Source organism: Furipterus horrens, unplaced genomic scaffold (assembly GCF_987537825.1).
Source record: "Furipterus horrens unplaced genomic scaffold, mFurHor1.1.pri manual_scaffold_6, whole genome shotgun sequence".
In the NCBI taxonomy this organism is placed as follows: Eukaryota; Metazoa; Chordata; class Mammalia; order Chiroptera; family Furipteridae; genus Furipterus; species Furipterus horrens.
Window position 1 is genome coordinate 18,132,214 of NW_028327176.1, and position 15,491 is coordinate 18,147,704.

Sequence of the window (15,491 nt, forward strand, 5' to 3'; positions counted from 1 at the left end):
AACATTTCCTAGAAGTTCCAGTATTTCAGAGATGAAGTATCTTTCACACAAAGAGCACACAAGTAATTTCCCATTGAAAGCTTTAGTGCCTTGGTTGAGAAAAAAGGCTCTTGCTACACAGGGTTCTGCAAAGCTAATCTCTAGTCTCACAAAACTTTAGGGAACGGGGGATGATTGTGGGTGTGGGCAATTGTTAAAGATTTAAAATGTAATTTTAAAAGAAGAGCAAATACCAAAACTCGCCATCTTCTTTATTCTCATACAGCTGGCTTTTCCGTGGGTCATGGCTTTCCTGCCACTCCGGAGACCTGAGCGTGGACAGAGAGACCAGAGGATGAGACCTCCCAGAGCATCCTATCACCACCACATCTGGCCCCACAGGGGTACTTTGCACAGGCCTCCATTAGTTCCTGGGCACACGTGGAGAGTGTCCCTCTACCTAGTGACAGGATTCAGTCATTCTCTACATGCTGATGGCTTCCAGGCTGCCCCCAGCCTGTCCTCTTTCCTGACCTTCAGGAGGATGCATGCTGCAGTCCACCCATGTCTTCCCCAGTGACCCAGAAATCAACCCATCCCAAAGCACACTAATCCTCCGCCTCCTCCTGTTGCCCAAAGGAGAACACAAGATTCATTCTCTCGCACACTCCTACATCCGAACTATCATCCACAACGATGATCTGTTGGTTCCCGCTCCCACGCCCCTCTCAAAGCCATCCACTTATTTCCATCCCTGTTGCTGTTTTCCTAGTTCAGGAATCCTCATCTCGCCCTTGGACTTCTAACGGGTCTCCCTGAGCTCACCTTGCCCACTTTCCTATCCACGCTCCACACTGACATCAAAATAATCTTTCTGAACTAGAAAGATGATTATGGCATTTCTCTGCTTAAAACATCTTAGTAGTTCCCTTTTACTCTCAGGGTGAAGTTCAAAGTCCTGAACCTGCACCTTGGTGTCTACCTACCTCTCCAGCTTTACAGAGCAGCTCCCTGTTTCCCCGTCCCCACCCTTGAATGCTACACTCCAGCAATAATGAGTGTCTTCACTTCCTCAGAAATACTGCTGCCCTCTCCCTTCCCCACACCCCTTGGACTTCACCATGATGTCCCATCTGCTAGAATATTCTTCCCCCTTTCAGCCCTCTAACATGATAACTTTTACTCATCTTTCCTCCTAAAAGGCACTCACTGGGAAGCTTTGCCTGCTCGCCTCTGGCACCCCCACTCCGCCTCCAGAGGCAATGCCCCTCCTTTGAGTTCATGGCACCCTGTACCGCTCCTGTCTCAGCACTTGGTACCCTGGGTTATTTGTTACTGTGTGTGTGTTACCTGCCATTGAGGCAGCTGGCTCCTGGCCACCTTATGAATGAGTGATGTCCACAATGCCTTGTCCTCAACAGCCTGCTCAGCTCCTGTAGCCTCATGCCTACGCTTCTTTTATGGAAAACATTCTTGTATTCGGCTTTCTCCTTTCCCTGCTGCCGTCTATTTTCCCAGCATTATTGTCTTTTCCAAAGAACCCAGTTTGGTTGTCCATGAGATCAATGAGCCTTGCTCACCATGGTGATGATGTTACAGGGACTTAACACCATGCCTTGGCACATAGTAGGCATGCAATAATATTTTTCTCACTTAGTTAATAATTAAGATTATCCACTTCATTGAGGTAATGTGTTCCTGAAACTAGTCGTAGGGTCTGTGGTGAAGGAGGAGACCCTCATGGGCAGAAGGGAACAGGTGCCCCCTCCTCAGCCCACTCCTCAGAGGGGAGGCATGCTCAGAGGCAGCAGGCCCCAGAGATATAGAAGTATAATGTGATCTTCCTGTGTGAGTGGCTTGCATGAAGGTCTGGGTCACCTCTGTGTTGGGAGAGCAAGGCAGGGACCACCCACCACCCTGCAGGCTCCTGGCTGCACGCTGAGCCAGTCAGATGTGCTATTGTAAAATGGCAATTTTATAATTAAGCGATAATTACATTTTCTGCAGTGGGTAAGGGAAAATAAATGTAGTGTAAATCAATAAGCTATTGATTCATGCAAGTTTGCCTTCAAGTGTGTGCGACTGAAATTTCAATTATGGGTGAGATTAGACCATCCGGCTCCCTCTATTCATCGCCATTCTTTAAAAAGTAGAGAGGACATCGACCACTTGCATGGGGACAATGATTATGCAGCCCTATCACTTCCTTCCAGCCTGGCTTCTGGTGGAAAATATTCAGCTAAAACACCCCTGTCCCCGCTGTGCACACCTCTCTCCCCTGCTCTGGGGACCGTGAATCCAAACTTCTAGGTGGCATTGGGCTTGGCCCCAGCTCCCAACACCTGTCTCCCTAGTTCCTCTGCCTCAGGCCAGCTAGTTGGCCTTGAACACACTATAAATGTTCCTGGCTCGGCACAGTGGCTCACACATCCCCACCTACACAGTGATCTCTTCTGAAGTGAGTCACACTTTTTTTTGGAAGTTGAACTCAAGTTCAGTCTCATCCAAGAAGCTTTTGCTGGACGTGTGCCAGCCTGCCAGAGACTTCTCTTCCCTGATCTCCAATGTCCCTTGTTGCCTTCCCTGGCCATCTGATATTTCCCATGGGAGACTGGGTGACTCATCAGCTCGTGAATTTGCGGCCTGTTCTCCTACCCCAGGGGAACGTGTCATTGACATTTGCTTCTCCTCTAGTCCCAGCCCAACAGCCAACCTGGAATCCAGGATGCTGGCTAATTATATTGCCCCTGGGGTTTATTTGGCGGCTTGGGGTGGTGACTGAGGAGAACTGGAAAAGGCCAGAGGTTGTTAAGATTTATATTGAAAGGAAGGAAGGAAGAAGAGAGGCAAGAAAAATGGCGAAAGGGTCACTGAGTAAAAACATTGTTCAGTGGTTCCTGGTTTTGTAAATTCATTCCTCTTCTGTGCAGGAGATTTAGCCACCCAGTTCCCCAGGGGGCACTTGAGATCACACCCAGGTTCACTTGTGTTCTCCCTCTTCCCTCTCTCTCTTGCTCTCTTACCCTCTACCCCAATTGCCTTTCCAGCTCCCACTTGCGGAGGGCCCACTGGTGCAGGCTCATAGATCAGAAAAGTCCCTGTCATAGCCTAGCCTGGGCCATTGGGCCACATTCTGGGTGGCCAAGAGTTGGGGCTGGGACGCTGGCCAGCTCTGCATTTGCTTTCTAGAACTCACATGTCACTGTACTGAGTCTCGTGGCTTATTGGGTCCTGTTCTCCTGTTTGTCCGAATGCTTTGCATTTCCTTGCAAATCATGTTCTTGTTCCCATTCCCACCTTTTCCCCTCATGACCCCCCTTCCCCCCCTCCCCTCACCCCTGACAATGCTGTTGTGGCCACCTCTGTGACTCAACACTTTTTACGGATCTACATAAGCTCTCAGAGGAATGAGACAGGGCTGGGCCCTACTGGCTGCCCAGAGGAGCAAGTAACTGTCCCTGTCCCTCTGTCCCTCTTGGGACCGCCACCTCATTCTCAGTAAGCAAGTGGGTGGGGATCGGGGACCAGTCATCCTGGCAGCTGGAAAATGACAGCCCAGCTCCCAGGAGCCTCTGATCTCACAGCCGGGCCTCCACTGGTCAGCGGGGACTGAGAGCAGCTTCCTGGGACGGCCATCAGGAGCATCTGAGACCCACTTAGCTCTACCCACTCATACTCCGAGCAGGTGCTAGACCACACAGTGGTCCCACGTGAGGGCATGACATTGTCCCAGCTGGACTGAGTAAACTGATCATCCAGAACTTTGCCTCAGTTTCCCTATGCCCCCCCCACCCCCCACCAACAAGTGAAGTCTATTCCATCTGAAGACATGGCTTCATCAAGGACCAGAATCCCATAAGATCCATTTATCAGATGAGACACCTTCTCTCATCTCTCTGCCAGGTAGAACTTGGCTCCTGCTCTGCCCCCACCCCCACTTTTTAAAAAACTAATTCTGGGTATGGTGGTTCAAAGCTCTAGACTTTCACCTTCTGGAGTACGGACGCTAGGACTTGTCATCTGTATATACCCCACAGCACTCACAGCGTACTTAGTACAGAGAGTACACAGTTGCTGTCTGATAGATGTTTGGTGAATGGCATCATAGGAGTGTGAGACAGGCAGAGACACACACACAGGTGTGAACTGGAAAGGCCTACAGTGAGATTCACGGACGGGGAGACAGATGCCACCCTCCTGGGGTAGGGCATTCTCTGAACACGGGTCTCTGTGACAGGGTCTCAGTGACAGAGAGGTTTTCAGAAACCATACCCGTCCCTCCAGCGCCCTTGCCACTCGGTCCTGCCCCAGGGGTTCCACAGGCGGATAAGATCTTCCCTGCCCCTCCTGTACTGAATCTGTAAAGAGGAACGGAAAAGGAAACTGTCAGAGCTCTCCAGCAAAAGTCAGCAGAAAGAGGGGATATGAATGCAGCTGCTTTTTACCTCCAAGGACTAATTTAACTTCTGACCTCATTTGGCTGCAGACAGAAAAAAAAAAAAACCTGGAAAAAAAATCAATGTCTGCTGCCTGTGTGGAGTTGGAATGAGACAGAGAAGAAAATGGCCCCTTTCTGCTCAGCATTTCTCAAGCAGGTGCAACTTCATCATTCCCTACTGCTGCATCCCAGAACTTGGGCGAACTGAGATTTAATAGAAGATAAATAACACAGGATGTTGCCTCGGGCTGCAGACTCTGTGGGTCTCTAGCCTCCTCCAGGCCCTGTCACAGCCGGCATCTCTGTTCCAGACACAGTACTTCCCTGCCAGCCGCCTAGTGCGAGCTGTGTCAGGGCTCCACAGCGCTGTCCTGAGGAAAGGGGGCTGACTGCGGCAAGCCTGGGACGACCTGGGAATCCAGATATCTGGGGCTAGCCTTCCTCATCCTGCTCCCCAGCCTCTGCGGACAAGCAGGGTGCCTCGATGGCTTGGACTTTCTCTCCCCCGGGGTTGGTACATTTTCTCCTTCAGACCATTAAGGCCAGAGAGCAGGACTGTTGAAAAATGACAATGAAATAATGGCAGCCCCTTGATTTCCAGTCCTGGATCCAGAAGCCCTCAGCCTGGCAAGAGGAATTAAAATAGGACTGGAGTTGTAGCTGTGATATTGATCTGCGCTAATGGGGGCTGCAGAGACAGAGGCCCAGAGGGCCGGGGAGGGGGCGGACTTGTTCAGGGACGCTCGGTGGGAGGGGGCTGAGCGGAATATCATCACAAGGAAGAGTAACAGTGTGTGGAGGCAGAACTTGAAGCCATGCGTGAGTGTGTCCTTCAGTCCTCCGAGGGAGATTTTTTACATAATCCCTGTGCTGCAGAGGAGGGGATTGAGCATCAGAGAGGTAATGCAACTTTCCTGAGGCACCAGAGTAATTGGCAGAGGCAGAATTTTGACCCTAGCCACTGTCAATCTCCAAAGCCCAGGTTCTTAATTTTGGACCTGGGGGTGGATAAAGGAACAGCTGCTTTAGTGTCCAGCCCGTTCTTCAATGTGGCTGTGAACCCAACCCCACATACAACCCTAAGCCACCTGGCCAAGGCTCATGGGATCACAACAGGGCATTGCCATGGAGGAGCAGTGCAGTCAGACGAGGGCCCAAGAGCCTGGCTTGGGTACGGTTCTTCTGGTGGCTTTTCCCTGTCTGCTTCTAGCTTTGGCTGGCACTGCAGTGGAACGTACTCTCATTTTAAATGCCACCTGGAATGGGGGGGCTCCTGGCACAAACCCAGGTCTCCCGTCCCTCGGTGCGCAGCCCCCAGAGCACTCCAGGCTCTGCACACAGTGTATTAACCAGCAGCATCTGGTGGAGCCCACAAGCAGGACATGAGTAATGGTGGCCCGGTGGCCCAAAGAGCTTAATGAACCACTCTCAGTGCCTGACGGAAGTTTGGGGCTCAGCTGGGCACGGGGAGAAGAGTGGCCAGGGATTGGGGGGGGTGCTGGAAGAGGGCTAAATGAGGCAGGCAGACAACCACTCACCCCCTTGCCCAGGGGAGTCATGGCCCAAGCTAGGAACATAATAAAAAATGCCAATTTCATTTATCTTCCTGTCTGTGTCCCACCCAGAGGGAGGATGAGCAGATTAAAAAGCACACGGCATTTATGTGCTGGTTTAATCTTAGCACTTGCAGAGAGATATAACCTCCTCTTTCTGGAGGAGAAATTTTTAACCAAGTCAAGCTCTTGGGTCTTTGTTTGACCGGGTCGCTCCTTTTCTGCCAGTGCCCCACTGGTGATCCCATGGGCCATGGCCTGGTGGCTCAGGGGCCCATTGGAGATGAGATGCAATCCACATTACCTATCCTAGGATAGCACTTCCTTAAATGTCTTCTCTCAGATGGTATTCCACAGGCTGTTAATACTTAGTCCTAGAAAAAAGCTTTCCTGGTTGATGAAAGCTAAATTGTACATGTCTGGTTAATACAGGCCTTCTCGGAGACTTTAACATGTGAATGTCCAAGCAGGGGATGTGGTGAGCTTCACAGAGGATCCCACCAGGCTGGTGCTCCAGAGAGTGCAGGCTGGGGAGTGTCAGCAGCCACAGAATGACAAAACAGACCACAGCGGACATGAAGTCCTGATCACCTGCCATCACGGGGGAGGTGTTCTGTTCAGATCGCTTACTGTATTGTAAGAACAACTCATGGTGGGTGCTGTGGGGGAGCAAACATTCAAGTTGTGAAAGGAGTCACCAGGACCCAAACACCAGGGGTGCCCACAGCCTGGTTCCTGAATTCACCTCCATTCCCTGAGGCCTTGGTGTCTACATGGCCACTCTGTCATCTGACAGTCACTGCCATCTCCATGCCCAGCCTCTGTGGGACTCCCATCCCATGGCCACCTGGACCTCTCAATGTATAAGGCTCTTCTGCCCTGTGTTCAGAGGAGAAACAAAAGCTGTCTCGATGCAGAATAAAGCCTTGTCCAGGAATGGCAGATCCATCATGTAGGTGCTATGGCTCTTTCATTCCATGCCAGGCACAGACGCCAGTCACTGATCACAGCTCTCTTCCCCCACATCTGGAAGCAGCAATCCAGATGGCATTGCTCACCAATCAAGTCTGACACACAAGAAAACCAATATGCTGTCTCTAGCCTAGACTGGTCCACACCTAGGTCAGGGGAGCTGTGGGGAGCAGGGTCTGTACATGGCCAAACATAATGATGGTACTGGCTGTTCCCACTGAGAATTCAGGGAAAGGCTTAGGAGAATCTAGAGGAAGAGAATCTGGAGCCACTATGACTGGGATCTCTCTGGCCTAGGTTTATCAGGACAAGTTCTTCCTGGCTTGTGGGAAATGTCTTTGAGCTCATCACATATGATCTATGATATCTATGATGAAGGACCAGTGCTGTCATCTTCAGAGGCCACGGACAAATGCATTCACTCACGGATGCAAGTGCACCCACCCATTGCTCTAACAAGCATTTTAGGTGCGTACTGTCTCCCAGGGACTCTGCAAAGGAAGTGTTTTTCTCACTGATTTCTTCAGGGAGATAGGTAGGAGACAGAAGATATTGTCTCTGTTGTGTGTGTTGGAATGCTCACCAAAACATGAAACAGTGGAGCCACTGGCCTTAGGTCAATGGATAGGAGACAGGTTCATACAGAGAGGGAAGCTAGCAGGAGAAAGCACAAGAGGAACAGAACCTGGTACTCTGCCTCCCGTGGCTCATAAACGCCTGTGAAAAATGTTCCCTGGAGTTTGGAATGCTATCTCTTAGAGCCTAGAAGTCATTATTAGACTCAAGATTTGTGGGAAATACAGAGATGAGGGAGCATTTGTGGGAAGCCATCACAAGGCCGGGAAGCACTGTCGCCACACAGCTGCGTGATAAGCATAAACGGAACTGAGGAGTCACGGTGTCTCGGCCCAGCCATTTCAAGTGGCTGTGTGACCTTCAGAAAGACCTTCCCCTCCCTGGCCTCAGCTTCTTCATTTGTGAATGGAGGAAGCTGGACATTAGTAGTGTTTTCCAGACTGAATAATATTGCACACAGCAACTGTACATGTTTTTGTGCACCCAAAGTTAGTTCTGTGTCATGGAGAAAAGACTGTCCTCAGTGGCCGTCCTCCCCTCTTCCATGGGAGCGAAGCTTTAGCTGGGCATGTGGTGGCTCAGCTAGCCGGTGTGTTTCCCAGACTCCCTTGGGCCTCTGTGTTGGCCACATGTTTAGGTTCAGATTAATGGGATCTGAGAGGAAATGTGCTTTTCCCGATGTGTTCCTTCCAAAAGGATGTGTAAGTTTTCCCTGGCCTCTTTTCTCTTTCCCTGGCTAGGAGATGAGGGGACCTGGAGCAGCTTCCCTGGGCTCACTGGTAGAAGTTCAATGCTGTGGATGGCAGAGCCACCGACTAGCTTTCAAATCAGCTGCTTACCTGAGAGAAAAATGAATTTGATCTTGTTTGAGCCCTGTATTTTGGAGTGTCTGTGTGACATCAGTTTAGTTGGTATGTTACAAATAAAATCCTTCCAGGGCAAAACTTCTCCTAGAGTCAACTGGCTAGTTCATTTTGCTTTCTTTTGGAGGTAATCTCCCAGCCTAGCTGGAGACTTGTGGTGTCTGAGATCACTCCAAGGATAGCAGGATCCCTGGTGGGCCCCTGGGGGATGAAGATACTGGGCACCAGAATTTCTGGATGAATGGAAAGAAGGGTGCTGTCCATGATGGGTGCCACCATGGGATAAGGGTGGTAAGTACTCGTTTCATCTTTGCTGGGCTTGCTGAAGGCTGTGATTCTGACTCCCGTTTTGAGGAGCAAGAACACAGGGGCCCAGCCCATGGGAGTCTTACCTTCTCTGCTCCAGTAACGGTGTAGGCATGCTGACTCACCAGGCCATTCTCCATTCGTGTGGCCTCCCCTGTTGGCTTCAAAGGAGAAAAGCAGACCATGCATTACATTTTTGCAGGTTCTTCAAAGAAACAGAAAAGCACAATTCATTGGTGGCTGAGCTGTGGCTGGATGAAAAGTGTCCCACTGACTCTCATTGGAATGGCATGTCTTCCTGGAATTGTTTCCCAGAAAGGCAGAGTTTGAAGGCTGCTGGGTTGTTGAGACCCGAGGCATTTCATACCTCAAAAGACCACCCCATTTCTGACAGAGCCCCACCAAGTCCTGAGGACCTGGGCTGCTTGCTCCTCCAATTACTTGTCATCAATGAGAGCACAAAATGTGTCTGCTGGGCATACCCACCCCCAGCTGTGAGTAATTGGGATTTCAAGTGCATCTTCACTTTTGGTGACATTTTGGATTAGGAATGTGTCACTCAAAGCCCACATGTTTATCAAGTGAAGAAACCAACTTCGTGAGTAGGGAGCTGGCCATCTCAGAACAGACTCAAATAATTTGGAGGGTTGTCCAGACTTGAAAAAGGGATGCGCTGCCTTTGGAAACAGTGAGAATCAAAGGGCCATCCTGCCAGTCACTCTGGACCCATTGCTGCTGGTCACAGGGAAGTACTAGGCAAAGGCTTTGGAGTCAGATGGCCACATCCGAATCACTGCTCAGCCACTTACTGACTATGTGATGGGGGGCATTTCCCTTGGCCTCTCTGAGCCCATTTCCTCTGCTCTAAGTGAATCCAGCAATGTTATCTCAGAGGGAGGGCTGCCTTGAGGATTAAATGATGTGACCTCAGTAAAGCACAGCATCAGCACTCCTTGATGGCTTTGACAGGGGGTCCCCAACCCCCAGCCACAAGGGAAGATTGCCTGAGCTCTGCCTCCTGTCCCCCCTCCCCACCCCCAACTCCTCCGTGGAAAAACTGATAAACCTGTCCCTTGGTTCCAAAAGGGTGGGGGACCACTGGCTTCGATCATTCCCCTCCCTAGCTGAAGGAGCCAGTGGCTGAATGCTCCCAGGCGAGGCTGAGGAGAGGCTCGAACCCATGCCAAGGAGTTCCTGGTCTACTCACCCCGACCGGCGTGGCACAAGTCACCAACGAGCCTGCCTTGGCAGCTGTCTTTACCATCATCACTAGGTCAGAAGGGGAGGAGTGCAGGTCGATGCTGGTGACCAGCCCTCCTGTGAGGTCTACCAGGGCATCAGGGAGGTGGCCGTAGTGCAGGTGGAGATAGGATCCGTGAAATCTGGGAGGGGAAGCCAGACCAAACCCCGTTGTGCCTTCAGCGAGACACCCCAGAAAGGCAGCTGGGCACCTGACCTCTGTGTGTTTCCCAGGTGAAGGACTGCCTCTCCACCCTTCTGGACTGTGGCCACCTACCTTGCATTCGCCTGGAAGGAAATTCTAGCTCATGTACCACCCACGGTCCCATCTTCTTCCCAGTCTCCTGGGCCCGGGCAGCCCCGTGAGGGGCAGGATTGTGTGGAGGTCAGGAATGCAGGTGCTGGGCCACAGGCCAGGGCTCAGGTCCCAATCTCACCACGTACGTTGCTACTTGAACTTGGACAGGTTATGTAGCCTCATGGGGCTGGACTTAGCATGGTGCCTCACTCATGACAAGCCCTTAATAGATATTAGATATTATTATAATTAGGATCCACTGTTTCCTGTTCAGTTTCATAAGACTGGTGGGTGCTTGCTGTGTGCGGCGTTTCATGCTAGGTACTGAGTGTTCAAAAATAAATGAGACTCCACACCCACCCTCAGAAAGCTCACAGTCAACAACCCTGATGCCTGCTGTGGCCACAGGCAGCCTCTGTTCTCTCTCTTGACCCAGGTTTCCCATTCCCATCCTCATATCTATCGGCCCAGCCTCAGCAGGGAGATAACACAGGTGACAGAGGTGAAGATGCCACACCCTTCACAGGTCAGTGGCAGGGGAGACATTGCCACAACAGCTTTCTTCCTGGTAATGCAAAGTCACACAGGGGGCAGGGGCCTGGGTCCACCACTGTGGCTGCCTGAAATGGGGCCCATGACCTTGGACAAGACCCTTTCCCTCCCAGTCCTCAGCCTTTCACCTATAAAAGGTCAAGTTGACTGCATCAGGTCTGGGGGCTACTCAGACACTCCCTTCTCACCCTATTTCTACCTCGGCCACTCTCCTCCTGGGTATCACCCTGAATTCACATAAATTCACTTCAGCAAATACATATCAAGCAGCCACCCTAAGCAGGACACTGTCCCAGGCACAAAGGCTGTGGATGGCTTAGGAAGCCTTTTATTAAAGAAAGCTAAGGATACACAGAACAAGATGGCATTCTACAGGAACCACTGTGTGACTGACCTCAACTTGTTCTCAGACTGGTTCTAAATCTTCTCTCTCTCACTCTCTGACCCAGGGTTATGCCTGGTACTAGATTCTTATCTCTGGGGTGTTTCCTTGGTGAACCGCAAACTTGCCTTTGATCATGACTATGCCCTGTTGGGTCTGAATGTCTGTCTCCTTCTCCTGATTTCTCACAGCTATTCTGGCTCCTGGTCTTAGATTAAGAGGGCTTTGCTGCGGGTACTGGAAGTTCACAGACACTGGGATTCCGGAACCCCTTTCTGAGCCCACCAGCATGACCTCCTGCATGACAAGTCCTTTCCTGGTGATGCATTCAAGGGCCCTCCCTGACTTCAAGGGGGCTACTCCTGAGTCACTCCAGAGAAGCAGCTGCTGGGCTCTGTCATGTCACTCCAGGCCCATGCCCTCAGTGCGTCGTCTGATGCCTTGTACCCACATTATTCTGCAGTCACCGCAGAGACACCCGAGGGACAGGACCTGCGGCCAGCTGCCCCTCCTTGGGGTCTTTCATAGCCTTTTCTATCTCTCTGCAGTGCCCACAAAGCCAATCCCAACAGCTACGGGGTGTTTTGGCAAGGAGCTATCTCTCTGTTTTACAAACAGGTGCTCACAAATCCTACTGATGCTTCAGAATCATGGCAGCTCTTCTTAGCTCCCTTTGCTGTCAGGAGACAGAAAAGGAAGGAAAGAGAGCAAGAACTGTGTTTACCACACCTGTCACTACGCCTCGTCACCTGAGCCCAGGAATTCTGAGAGCCTTGTTCTCCTCCCTCTGCTTCAGCCTCGTGTTGGGGACACGTCTATGTTCCCGGAAATGACATGTAAGAGGGAAGATTTCAGATGTCAAAGTCAGAGCCAGAAAGGATGCTGAAATGCTGTAATTCTTAACTGCAGAGAGTCTAGAAGGGAGGATACGCAGCCTACCTGATCTTGCCTCCAATCTCCTCTCTATTTTATGACCCCAGGGGAAAAATTCTGAAAACATAGATTCCCCCAACCCCCAATTTTGGCTGCCTTGACCAATGCATTTTCAGGCTCTCCAGCCATGAGGACAGTTAGAAGTTTGGAGCCCACACAGTCCCTTGTCAGTGCCCACATCCTCGGAGGGAAAGAAGTCCACCTTCAGCTGGACAGATGGGTCCTCCTCATTTGTCCCTGTGTGCCAAACACAAAGTTCCAAAGAAGCAAAAAAAAGACATCCTTTTCCTATAGGACTGATAGTATGATGGGATAATGGAAAAGCATGTGACTAGAGAGAACAGTTCTCATTCCAGCTTGGCCTGAAACACCTGGTGACCTTGGGCAAGTCATTTCACCTCTCTGAGCCTATTTCCTCATCTCTTAAAGAAGAAAGTAGAGCTCCATGCTGACAGCATTCCCTTTCAGCTCTGATGGGCTGCAATTCTATTTGATTCACTCCTGCATTCTTTAACTTCCTTCTTTGGAAGGAGGAAAAAGCTTTTAAACCGCTTAATAGTTTGAAGCATTTTATCCTCTGCTAGATTTCTCTAGGCAGTGGAATGTGGATTTTGGGTCCAGTTTCCCATTTCCTTTCAAGCTGAATGATTGCCTTAGGTCAGCTGTTAACAAAATGGAGTCAAGAGTCATCATTTCATTTCATGAGCTTTCTAATTCTCCCAGTGAATTGCCAGGCACCCCTCCCCTTTCATACAAGGAAAAAAAGCAGGCCCCGAAGTGGTGAGGCCTGACTCCATCCTGGAACCATAATGGCAGTGTTTGTAGAAGTAGCTTAGACATGAACTAACCTCCCCAAACATGGGAACTGGTTCAACAACCTTGACTGTGATTTGGGCTTCATTCTCAAATCCTAATGAACAGCTTTTCTTGACACTGGCAAGAGTGACTGCTTTACTGTTTTACAAGATGGCTCAAAAGGAAGAATGGAGAGAGAGAGAGAGAGAGAGAGAGAGAGAGAGAGATCTGGAGATGTCTTGCTGTCCAGAAGGGGACAGGGGCTCAGCTATAGGTGGTGGGTTGTCACCACTCCTCAGGACCCGGGACAGGAATGGGCAGGGTCTTCGGTCTTGCTAAAAGATGTCTTCTGTCGAATGACTGAGGACTGCCACAGATTCAGGCTAGCAGCTTACACCTGCCATCACGACCCTGTTCAGAGCCATGGCGTTCCCGTTTGTGAAATGAGGGGCTGGTTAGGATGGTCTTTAGGGGACATGACAGAGTAATACCCTCCACTTTTCCTTTTCTCCTAAAAGGCATGGACCTCTGTCTTTTGGTCCCCTAGTGTTAATTTATAGCTCTGATATGCCCCTCACCTGTGTGGGTCTTTGGACAGTGACTTTGTACACACATATCCTTACACACAGTCACGTGAGCCAGTCTGAGAGTCTCTATCACAGTGCCAAGCACAGTGCCTGGCCTATGGTTAAATGCTCAGTGGCCATCTGTCGAATAAATTTAACTCAAAAGGATCTCAGTAAAACTTGTAAATGGAGGTGTTTGTCAGCACCAGAAGATAGCCTGTGAATCATGGTGTTTGGACTATATAACAACTAACAACTTCTCCCCGCCCCTCAACCACACATAAATGCAATATCACAGCAGCTACGCCAGGGCCCCACCATCCCAACCTCACTTTGAACTGTCCCACTCCTAGCTCTCTGTTGGTATCATTCCCATTGTTGGGGATGCCTGCCTCATATATCCCCCCTCCTCCCCACTAAAATTCTACCCCCCCTTCAAGTCCTCACTCAATGCCACCTCCTCTGTATAGCCTCTGACTGACTCTCCGTGAGCCTGAATGTCAGAAGTTTGTTCTCTCTCCTCTGCCCTCTCAGCAGACTATGACCATGATATTTTATTTCATTTGGGTCCTATACCAGCCCTTGCAATAATATCATTGTAATGCATATCTCCGTCCAGCCCTGTTTACCCACAGCTTGCTATGTGCCTCTGGGTCCCTCCCAAGGGCCCCAGCACAGCCTTGCATACAGTGAATGTTTATGAAGGATGCCCAGCTAGGTGGCCAAGGCTCTGATGCCCCCAGGGCCATCGCTTGCCTTCAGCAAAGCCGCCCAAAGTCTCGGGCCGGCTGGTGGGAAGTGTCTATCAGGGAAAGCAGCTCCATGGACAGGGCCCGGCAGCAAGGTCCTGGGCTGAGGGGCGGACCCATCTTACTTGGCGTAGGCTTTCTCCAGCAGGCAGGGCCAAAACTCTTGGTTGTTGTTGAGAGGGTGCACAAAGAGGTACTTCTTGTTCAGGACAGGCAGGCGGTCATCAACCACCACTTCCACCCACTGGCCACACTGCCAGAACTGGAAGAGAGTTCATTATATGGTTCAGTAGAGTTAGGCCAGGAGGGGGCTCCTGGACCCTCAGCCTGTGCCGGGAGATAACCATTGTTACCACGTGATCCCCACAGTGCAAAAATAACTCCATGCAGAACAAATTTCAGCCTGTGTTGACAGACAGGGGGTGGGCATGTATCTCCACTGGCAGATGGAGAAAATGAATCACAAACCAAGTTAGTCAAGGAAAATACAAGCAGAGAGGAAGGAGACCTGGGTTCTCGTCCGACTTTGTTACTAACTCTGACCTTGCTTCGGCAGGTCCTTGGTGAGCTCCAAACATGAGGCTCTCCAGGTACAGCTGGGCACAAAATGACAGTAGTGGAAGCAGATGCTGAGTGACAGAGGAGAATGATAGATCAGATGCTGTCATGGGGAAGGACAGCCTACTGGGAGCTGAAGGCCTGGCGGAGGAGGCAGGGTTTGAGCAGGTGGAGAAGAGGTGGGGAAGGCGTCCCAGATGGAGGGGGCAGCGTGGGCAAAGGGCCGGAGGCCGAATGATGAGAAGGACTCAGGAGTGAGCAGTGACAGCTCCTCCTGGCCCCACCATCAGTGCAGCAGAAATGAAACTGGCTGGCGTTGCTGCTGCTGAGAGCCCAAATGAAGCAGATGTTCCTCTCCAAAACAGACTGTTTTAATCTTCGGCATTCAACTCTTAATGGTTCACCCAGGACATCGCCAAATGAGGAAAATTCATAATGAAGCCAGCCTCTTGGAGTGTCTTCTCTGGCCTCCTCTGTGCTGGAGAAGCAGCAGGGCCTTGATGAAGGCAAATCTCTGACAGGTGGGCTCAATGTAAAGCTGAGTGGACGCTCTCTATCATCTGCTTGGCAGTGACAGGAAGCCATCCACATGCCTTTCCACAGCTGGACGTCCCAGATGTTGGGCTGTTGCATCCAGCTGAGGACGCACTTGCAAAGGAGAGATGGAGACCAAGGCAGAGATGTCAGTGGAGACAAAGCAAAGAAGATGTTTTGCAGTCACTAATGAACCCG

General features: G+C 50.7%; 1 protein-coding gene across 3 annotated transcripts in view; it reads right to left on the minus strand.

Annotated features, from left to right (window-relative positions):
- The window catches only part of CAPN13 (calpain 13), a 79,389-nt gene that overhangs the window by 26,771 nt on the left and 37,127 nt on the right, over nt 1–15,491 (minus strand). For all 3 annotated transcript variants that reach the window (XM_090280200.1, XM_090280201.1, XM_090280202.1), the window contains 5 exons: nt 14,327–14,463; nt 9,895–10,069; nt 8,774–8,848; nt 4,252–4,337; nt 234–308 (listed from right to left, as the gene is read on the minus strand). In XM_090280200.1, the coding sequence (XP_090136326.1) occupies nt 234–308; nt 4,252–4,337; nt 8,774–8,848; nt 9,895–10,069; nt 14,327–14,463 (548 nt within the window). The remainder of the gene's footprint in view (nt 1–233; nt 309–4,251; nt 4,338–8,773; nt 8,849–9,894; nt 10,070–14,326; nt 14,464–15,491) is intronic.